Source organism: Quercus robur, chromosome 6, assembly GCF_932294415.1.
Source record: "Quercus robur chromosome 6, dhQueRobu3.1, whole genome shotgun sequence".
In the NCBI taxonomy this organism is placed as follows: domain Eukaryota; kingdom Viridiplantae; phylum Streptophyta; class Magnoliopsida; order Fagales; family Fagaceae; genus Quercus; species Quercus robur.
In genome coordinates, this window is record NC_065539.1 from 20,754,715 (window position 1) to 20,765,215 (window position 10,501).

At 34.9% G+C, this 10,501-nt stretch overlaps 1 protein-coding gene across 1 annotated transcript; it reads right to left on the reverse strand.

The window, feature by feature from the left end:
• Positions 1-9,226: 9,226 nt before the first annotated feature.
• Positions 9,227-10,005, reverse strand: LOC126733203 (E3 ubiquitin-protein ligase RHA2B-like). Its single transcript, XM_050436415.1, has one exon. It carries the CDS (start codon positions 9,887-9,889, stop codon positions 9,398-9,400), a length of 492 nt encoding a protein of 163 aa, XP_050292372.1. The 5' UTR covers positions 9,890-10,005; the 3' UTR covers positions 9,227-9,397.
• Positions 10,006-10,501: the final 496 nt, after the last annotated feature.

Here is a 10,501-nt window from a genome sequence, read left to right on the forward strand (position 1 = left end):
AGTGGTTAGTCATGGTGTTCATGATAATTGCACAAGGGTGAACCGTGCTTGCCCAAAAAGGTTTTCTCCTCGGCACGTCCTGGGAGGCTCTAGTTCTTGGCCCTCCCCCCTTTTCTGGATTGCTTCTTTCTCCTTTTTATACTAGCCTTTACCTTACCTCCAATGTCCACATGAAGGTTCAGCTTTCTAGGGCTGATACTTATCCTATCAGCCCATACCCAAAGTGGTTGGGAGTGGTTGTAAAAACTGAAAAACATTGCTCTGTCAAGCGCAGAGTACTTAATTGCAGTAATGGTAGCCTTTCCCTTGTTCTTTGTCGCCACACTGTTCAGGGGTCCTTTTCCCATCAATGCAGAGGTGTTTAGCTTTTCCATGAACCGCTCCTATACCGTACCCGCCCTTTCTTCTAGGAGCGTTTTGGGATGCCGAGGACAGAATCGTTATCGGCTACATCTCTAGGCCATTTGGACTTTCGTTGTATGTCCTCAGCAATGTCTCTCCTCGACTCGGGCTTTGGGCCCTAATGTAAGTGAGCCAGGGTCACAAATTCTCTGGCCCCACACAAGTAATAATTGGTAAAGTATAAAATATAACAAAAAAAAAATGGGGCAAAAAATTTGAAGGAATGTGAGTCATTGCCCCTTGTGTCTTGTGTCTTAAATGGTAGAAGTTGAACTAAAATATTTCAAGGCTATCATGAAGTCCAACTGATTTTTCCCTTTATTTGATATATAAATGAAATATTAACGTAGCCTCTCAACTTGTGGTCGATTAAACTGTCTAGATGTGGACTGCGAACATGTTCACATTCAATGATGCTTAGCTTTATAGTCACGCACTCACACTAATGATAAGAGGTAACCTTTTTTCCCTTGTTTAGTAAATTCTTCGTGTTGAGTTTATTTTGGCAAAAAGTTTAATTAGGAATATAAAATTTTCATTATAAATTACAAATTGTCTCAAAAAATTTAAGATATTAAAAAATAATAATTTTAACCACTTAATTATTATTCTAACAATGTAAAAGAAATATATAATTGTTGATGGCCATTTTGGAAGTCCAAGTGGAAAGGAGAAGCCCAGCAACGCGGATAGAAAAGAGTTGGTAAATGGATAGAAAACTCATTAAGTCCAAGCAGTAGGAATAATGGATCACAGGCCCATGAGATGAACAAATGGGCCTTGAGGAGGCAAATGGGCTTAAAGGAGCCCGGAAAGAGGAAAAAAAAAGCAAACCATGGGCAGTATATGGAAAAGTGAGAATGGGCCGCGACAGGCCCAAAATAATGAAAGCAAAGAAAGTAAGGGGTTGATGGCAAGCCCTTAAACCACAAGGATGAGGGATAATGTAATTGGGTCGGAAAAACCCAAAGAACTCAATAAAAGCCCATGGGAATGAAAAGTTTAAAAAAAAAAAGGCCAAGGAAGCCTAAGGAAAGCAAATGGGCTAGGAACGCCTAAGAGAAAACAAATAAGGCACAGGAGTCTGCCAGTGATGTAATAAAAGAACCAATAGCCATACTGGGCCATTAGGAGAAGAATAAACGGCAAACCCAAAGAGGCCCAGCAGGATTGAGGCAAACAATTTCGCAGTAGGAATGATAGAGTGGTATGGCAGGAGATGGTAGCAGAAAAATGGGTTGATTGAAGAAAGGCAAAGCCCAGCATTAAGCAAGGCCCAGCCCCCAAGTGGGGCAAGCCATAAAAGAAAGGGAAACCAAAAAATAGTAAAAAAACGGACGGTAGACCGTGCAGGCCAACCATGGCAAACGCATAAGCAGTAGGCAGATTTTGGACATACATGGAAGAGAGGCATGCGTAAGGCCCAAACATCACTAGCTTGTACCCAGCCAATACAGGACACGGTGAGGTCATGGGTTAAAGGTAAGAGAGCATGGTTTGGCGGTGGGGAGAGGAGAAAAACCTATTCTGAGGTTCCTGCTCGAGCTCTTTTGGGGGAAGTGTCCTGCTGGGATGACATACCACCTAAAATAAGCAATATTGAGTTGGAACCATTAGGTGCATGTCATGAGGGATAGGGAGAGAGAAGACACCCATACTATAGTAGGGAAAGGTGCCACGGCAGATAAATAAACAAAATAGTTTTTTTTTGTCTGATGATGGGGGGTGGCACACAGATGGATCAGTGGTGGTCGGCAAGTACACCCAGACCAGACAAAGGTGGTTAAAAGCTAAAATAGTAAAACCCGATCACGGCAGGCACTATAAAAAGAGGCCCTTGCCGTGTATAGGGGACGACACCAGGACCAGGAGATAGGAACTTGAAAAAATGGAGAATAGAAATCAAGTATTGAGAAAAATAGAAGAAAGAAAAAAAGATAAGAAAGGGGAATATTAGAAGAGAAGGAAAGAAAAAGATAGAGAGTTAGAGCGACAGGCATGCATTGATAGGTTGATTCCCTCTCTCCTTCTCAAAGTCCTACTCTCTACTAGAAACAAAGAATTCTCTTATGCACCAACCATTCAGGTCCGTTTTCCTCAAAGTGATTAATTTTCACGGCAGGATTTCCCTGGGAGATTATTCACATTGAGAAGAGACGTTCTTCCCTCTCTGGTTTTGGTTATGTGGATCATATTTGATTTGATTTCTTTTTTCTTTTGATTAATACTACCCACTTATTCCCCTTACTTTCTTTATAAAAGTAATTGTTGTTAAACTGTGATTATCTTTTTTTAATTAGAGATTATCTATTCACTTTAATTAAGAAGTCAAAGTACTTTCTTTTGTCTTATTATTATCATATCTACCTGCTACGACTCATCTAAAACAGCTCCGCTTGCCGTAAGCATGCTCTTGGCTAACGAGACATAGTTTGCGCATAAGCCGGACCAAATTGAGTTACAGTTGGACCGGTCTCAACTCCGTTACTCAGAATATTTGGGCCCAGTACTGCAGGAGGCAGCCTAGCCCGATATAACCAAAAAGGCCCCCTACAATAATTTCAATCACAACTCATCATTCTAGCAAGTTGTGAGATTTTTATTTTTTTATTTTTTATTTATTTTTTATTATACACTATAGTTCGGGATAGAATAAATTGCAAATTATACTCTTGAATTTTGAGGTTACTTGGATTTTACACCCTAAAGTTTGAGAATTTTGATTTTACATTTTGAAGTTTAGTTCCATTAGCAAAAACACATTCTCAGTTAGTTTTGACTGTTAGGTGACATATTGGCAAGCTGACATGTTTATTTTTTTGCCAAATCAACTATACAAAATGACGTAATTTCACTTAAGAGAAAGAGGATTGTTGGCAACATCAAAACAACACCATTTTGCCCAAGAAGAAACAAAAAAACATGATCAAACCTAAACACCGTTTCACATATCTCAATTTCCAATCGGGATGAACCCATCAGCTCAACCAGATTAGATCCAAGGTGGTGCGACGATGCTATCAATGAGTTCTCTTTCTCTCTCCTTTCACATTTTCTTGTCATTACTGGATTTGGGGTTTTTGTGTGTGTGTGTGTGTGTGTGTGTGTTAGTTATGGTTAAAAGAGTTGAACTGTGTAGAATTGAGAACTGGATTTGTTGTGTTTGAGAATTGGGGTTTTTAACCTCAACTGTGCATTCATGTTGTTTATAATGTCTTTTCACAGTTTTGACCTTCCTCTCTTTTTTATTTATTTATTTATTTTTCTTTTTTGCCTTGGCAGCCCATGTGATTCACTTTCACTTTTCTATATATCTGTGACTTAAATTGCAAAATATATTTGTCCAATATTCAATACCTCCGCCGTAGCAACTGTTTTAGAAAGATTTAGTCCATTTGGATGAGGGGGAAAGAAGGGAAGTAGAGTAGAGTTAACTGAATATGATTCACTTTTCTATGTATCTGTGACTTAAATTGCTATGGACAAAATATATTTGTCCAAAATTCAATACCTGCACCATAAATTATGGCATTCAATACCTGCACCATAGCAGTTGTTTTAGAAAGACTTGTATGGTCCATTTGGATTGAGGGGGAAAGAAGGGGAGTAGAGTAGAGTAGAGTAGAGTTAACTGAAAATAGGCTAACTTTAGGCCAAATATATTCTACTCTACTTTACTCTCCCTTCCTCTCTCTCAATCCAAACGGACCATTAGTGAATCTTTCCCTATGCAAAACCCTAAAAAAAAATGAAGAAAAACTTTTGAGACACGAGATTTCTTGATGAGAATTAACGATAAGTATAAGGGAAACAATCCAAATCTGGGGCTCTGGGTTGGTTTGCAGTGATTGAGTTTGGGAATTAGGATTGTGAAACGGTGTCACAAGTTTGATTGTGTTTTGTGTTTTCTCTTGGGCAAAATGGCATTGTTATGATATAGCTAATTTGGAAAAAAAATAAATAAATAAACATGTCAGCTTGCCAATGTGTCACTTAACAGCCAAAACTAACCGAGAGTGTGTTTTACGAACGAACCAAACTTTGGGGTGTAAAATCAAAATTCTCAAATTTTAGAGTGTAGAATCCAACCAATCTTAAACTTGATGGGGGTGTTGTTGGCGACTAAATTTCTAGTTTGAAATAAATCAAACAAGTAAAATAGTTTCACAAATGCGAATTTGTATTGATGAATATGTGGTACAATTCTTTGAAATTACAAAAGAGTGATCCTCTGATTCGATCTCCTTGCAAGACTTATTGATTGGAATTGTGGTAATGTAGTTTTGACTCGAACACAAAATATTCTTCAATTTGGCTGAAGGATGGATCGAAGACCCTTGAAACAGAATTACAATGAATCTCTGGCTATGAGCTTGTTAGGAATTATTTGTTCTTTGTGTTCTTGGTGCGTTTTTCGTCTTCAAAGGTTTGTGGTGGAAGTTGTTCGGTGCTTTAGAGGCTTGAATCCATAGAGTTTTGTTGAGGTTCCTGGAGGCTTTTGAGCTTAATTCTAGCAAACTTCAAGATCTAGGTTGATAGTTTGGATGGTTTTGCTTCGAATGTTCTTCAGTTTTGAGGTTGAAGTTCTTGAAGGCTTTGAAGCTCGATTCCCACAGAGCTTCTGTACTTCTGAGTGCTTCTGAATCTTCTCTGATACTGCTTGTGCTCTAGATGGCTTGGTGTCCCTTCAAATGCCTTAGGAAGGCTTCAATTTATAGGAGTTTGGGGGTGGGTGAGTGACATGTGGCGAAGTCTGATTGGTGACACATGTCACAATCTGATTGGTCCACTTATGTAATCGCTTACATGTGCTGGATTGCATGTGTCATCACTTACACGTGCTGGATTGTCTATGTTATCGTTTACAAGCGCTGATGTGTGATTGATTTCTGAGTAGTGATAGCAAAACCTAGCAGCAGTACGTGTCGCTTTGTAATTGGCTGTATTTTGTGAACTTGGTAGTATAATATGTCAGCTTGTGATAGGTACGGAATTTTCCCTCTCTACAGGTGTATTTTGCAATTTACCATTTCGAGTATTTAAAGTGTCAAGGAGATGACAACTAATAACTTGATCAATAATTCTTACCAAAACTCTTGTTGGCCTCCATGTTTGGTGGAATTTATGGAGTGCGGAATATTGAAAACCACCTCTTTTATAGTTTTATTGAACTTCAAGATTTATTAATAGCGCAAAAGGATTAACACATGCATCCCCGTTGTATGTGCGGTTTCTTTGAAATCGATATGCAAAATTACTGTACTGTAAATTCTATCTCTCTCTCTCTCTCTCTCTCTCTCTCACTTCTACAGTTCTACTAGCCAATATTTGCATGGCCTTTACAGCTTTACTACTAACCAAAAGCCATGAAAAGTGAGAATAATAGACAGACATTATTTCCCTCTCAATCAAAAAAGTTGCAAAATAAAATCCAGAATACACTCAAATGTATGTTTTTTTTTTTCCCGGGAGTAGTAAAAAATTAAATATTACTAAAACTTTTTTCAGACTTAAAGAACCCCACAATCTTCAATAACCAATGAACCGACATCACCCAAACATTCTACAAATTTACTGTTGATTGATGAATTCACATTCAATGAACAATAAAACCATGTTGAAAATGCTTTATTGATGAATGGCATTAGCTTTTGGGTGGGGTGTGAAATCCCAGACTTTGGAGAGTTGTTATTTGAGTGGTTTTTTCTTTGGCTTATTAAATTATTAGCAACTCAGCTCACGTTGTAAATTTGTTCATCGTAGAGGAGGTAGTATTTTCACTATTTTGTATATGGGTTGTATGAAATTAATGTCTCATACCACTACTATATTGATTTTCCGGTAAGGTATGTGTTCTCACTACTAGAAAAGATAAAATATATCTTTGTTACCATATTAGAAAATGTAAGCTATATGCTGAGAGAGAGAGAGAGGCCTAAATCCACGGGGGAGGGCTTTTGATGGATACATTTTTTTCCTATTAAGGTTTTTTTTTTTTTTTTATATATTTTTTATGGGAAAGTTTTTTATGTTACAATGAATCAATTGATGAGTATTTGTAGTATGCTAAATCCTAGTCTAACAATAGTTAAATTAATATTAGGCTTAGAATTACTTTGCTTGAACTTCAAGTAAGATTAAAAATACTATATATATATATATATAATAGGATTTGAACTTATAACATCTACTCTATAATTATCATTTTAAACCATCATGCGAAGACAACAATTGGTTCTATATGTATATGAGATTCAAATACATGTTTCTTTTTAATTACAAAAAACTTTACTGCTAGTTGAGTTAACTAAAACCTATAAAATTAAAATCACTATACTTTGCATGATTATTTTCTTGAATTCTAAGCATTGATATCTTTTACACCCACCACCGAATAATAATTCTCTCATTGCCAGAAAGTATAGCCCCATTCCTTCTTTTAAGTGTACTTCAATTTAAACATCTTTAAATAGTTTTTAACTACTGGCTGTATTAATTGGAATCCCACTTTAAACGTTCTTTAAATAAATTTTAACTACTTGCTGTATTAATTGGAACCACATGCATAATTAAAAGTATGGTATGACTACTTTACTCATACTTAAAAGTCTTGATATCTTCAGCACCCATCAAGTCATAATTCTCCCATTGCAAGAGTGCTCTCTGTTTCCACATCGTCGCATGCTTCTTTTGTGTACTTTAAACATACTTTAAAAATAAATTGTAAACATATCACTCAAACATATTGTTGCTTGAAGTTAAAATTAGAAGTTATTAAAATATTTTGATAATTTCCATTATGGAATGGCTTCTCCTTTAAGCTTTTTCTTTCTTTGCTTGTTTTTTTCCCCAATAAATAAAAGCAACTTTCACTTGAGGAATGTTAACAAAATAATTAATCTTTGTGAAGTTAGATTAGAGCTTCTGTAATTAGTAATTATACCTCTTGATGATACGATTTAAAAAATTATTGAACAAAATGGCAGAGGATACTATGCTAATTTGCTAGCAATTCATGAAATATCCTTTGAGCTTTATTTATTTTTTATGTGTGTGTGTGTGACTGTGTGGAGAGAAGTTTCAGAGCTTTTGATGGTTGTTGTTATTATAAAATTTTTGGGATAAAATGTGAAGCATTGCATCAACAAGAACAACAATTTTAGTAATTAGTTAATTACAACTAAGAAATATTGGTTATTAGTTTTTAGTATATATGCCATCAAATTCAAAGCAATGATGATTGTTCCATCAAATAAAAAAAAAGAAAAAGAAAAAGAAAAAAGCAATGATGGTTGTTGCCTTGTTGGTGACAATATGTATATTTCAAACTTTGAATACCAGGGATGACTAAACTAATCTTTCAAGGAAAAACATAGTCCTAATGTCATATCATCCTTAAAATACCTGTCCAAAACCAATGTTAACAGTGGCCCCTGAATTAAATTTATAAGCACGTACCATGAGAAAATACGGCTAAATAATTTAATGAGACAAATGTAACGTGACAGGTTGGAGGGGAGCCAACTTTGAAAAAGATATATAAAATTTATTCATACAATACATATTCACTAATTAGATGGTTGAGTAATATTACATCTACAATATATATTTTTACAACAATTTTTAGATAATATGTTGTTATTGATTTTACTCTGGATTCATATTAACATTAGTACCTTTTAAACTATTAATAATAATTTATCATTTAAAATTTATTGCAAATATATTATCTACCCATCATTAGTTCATTCCTATATATAGTTACATAATTATATACAAGTAATTTTTGTGGTGTACAGTGTACCTAGTACCTACCTATGCTACACTAATCGGTTTATCCACAAGAAATGAATTTTTAAAGCCGTTAAATTAAGTAATATTCATCCTCGACCTAGTCCTCACCTACCAAAATATTGGAGTATATGATATATTAACGTAAACTTATATACAAGTAATTTTTGTGGTGTACAGTGTACCTAGTACCTACCTATGCTACACTAAACGGTTTATCCACAAGAAATGAATTTTAAAAACCATTAAATTAAGTAATATTCATTCTCGGCCTAGTCCTCACCTACCAAAATATTGGAGTATATGATATGGTAATGTAAACTTGGCACATTGGCAGGCTTATATATTGGAGTATATGATATATTAATGTAAACTTGGCACATTGGCAGGCTTACTTACTTCTGGTAGGTTAACCACTATGGTACGTATCTGTCTCTGAGGGGATTCATAAATTAGATCACCAACCCTATATCAAAGTTGGGATATCTCTATATCCAAAAATGAAAAAAAAAAGAAAAAAGTTGCGAAGATTTTTCAGTTGTGGGCCTTGTGGCCCTGCTATTGGTAGCTTATTAGTAGTAAATTGCTCCTTTTTTTTTTTTGGGGAGGGGGGGGGATGACTCATATTTTGTACTTGTTAATAAAACCCATTACATATTTACCTTCCTTTAAAGCCATTTCAAAAATTTAACCAATATATGAATTTAGTGAGTTTAATAAGTAAAGTTTATTATAATCAAATAAGATATTTGGATTCAATTTTTGTTTACAAAAAAAAAAAAAAAAATTTGATGTCTTAAGACTCTTAACTTGACGATAAAAGGTAAGTATCATAGAGTAGAAGTTATAAATTTGAAATACTATAGTGTATGTATAGTGTATACATAGATAAAAAAGCTTTCCTCAACAAAATTCTACCACTCAGCTAAACTATAATTCTGTCTGCAGAATTTTCATTTGGAATTCCATCAAAGCCAATAGTCCATTATTAGCATTGAAAGTTCAATTATACTGTTGTCAACAAGAACAAAGATGAGTAATTCATCTCATTACATTTTGAATATAGTCTTGATCAAGACATACATTAATCTGAAGCAATATGTGAAAATTCCTACATTTTTTGTTCTTAAAAAGTTGATAACACAAAACAAGAATCTGCTACATATATGCTTCTATGTACGTACAAAAGTTGGGTGCTGAGAACTTAGAACCATCTACGGAAATTATTGCCATGTAATGCAGACAAGAAGAAAACAATCTCCTCATCATTCCCATCATACTCTACCTGATTTCGCATCCGACGATAACTATCCACAATCTCATCCGGCACAACCTTAATCCGGCAAAGTGGGCATGTAGCACGACAATATTGTTGTAGCCAGCTATCTAGGCAATCCTTATGGAATGTGTGCTTACATTGCAAATTTCTAACCTTGTCTCCTTCTTCAAATTCGGATAAACACACAGTGCATTCAATTGGCTCGGCCATAATCCTCGTTCTTTTACTGAAACTAATTGTGGGGTTCTTTTTTTCAATGAGTTTAAGGTATTGGCTTGTTGTGATTACAAGTTTATCGGAGTTGGGGCTTAATCCGGTGAGTGAACGGATCAGAATTATGATTTCAATAAGTAGGAGAGTGAAGAAGACTATGGTCATGGTTCTGAGGTTGTAGAAGAATTCAGAGAGGGCTTTCATTGCTGCTAGCTGCAGAAGGAAGTGCAGAGGATATTTTGCTCAAAGAATAATGAATTAATGGTGCTTTACATATATATAAGGCTTAAACCTTAAATGTGGCTAGGTGCAGTGGTTTTGTTTGGTGCAGCCTACTCTTTTAATAATCATCCGTATAGCAGGTTACTTTTTTTGCTAAACGTAGCAGGTTACTTATGAATGTTGACATCTTGACTCATAACCCGTTCTTAGAAGCTTTATAAAATAATTTGAAATAGATCCCAAATAAGAAAAAATATTTCTCATACAGTAGTCACCATAAAATCATAAATCAATGTGGATCTTATCCTAACTTTATCTGTAGTTGTTAAGGGGTCTTGTAGTTGAATGACACTTTCCCATGTACAAAGTGATTGAAGAGTTTTTAGGAAAAAAATTAATATGAACTGTGAAATTAGTAGCATATTATAATTATTTTTATTAAAAAAAAAAAACATAATCTATTGTTCAATTGCATTATTTATTTTATTTTATATGAAAAATGAGAATCCATTGCCATTGAATTGTATAAATAAATAAATAAATAAAAATTAAGATTGTGAAATAGTTTAATGGCTCTAGCATTGCTCCACCATT

Coding starts and splice junctions, on each gene's coding strand:
- LOC126733203 (XM_050436415.1), bottom strand. CDS start 9,889: ATGAAAGCCCTCTCTGAATTCTTCTACAACCTCAGAACCATGACCATA.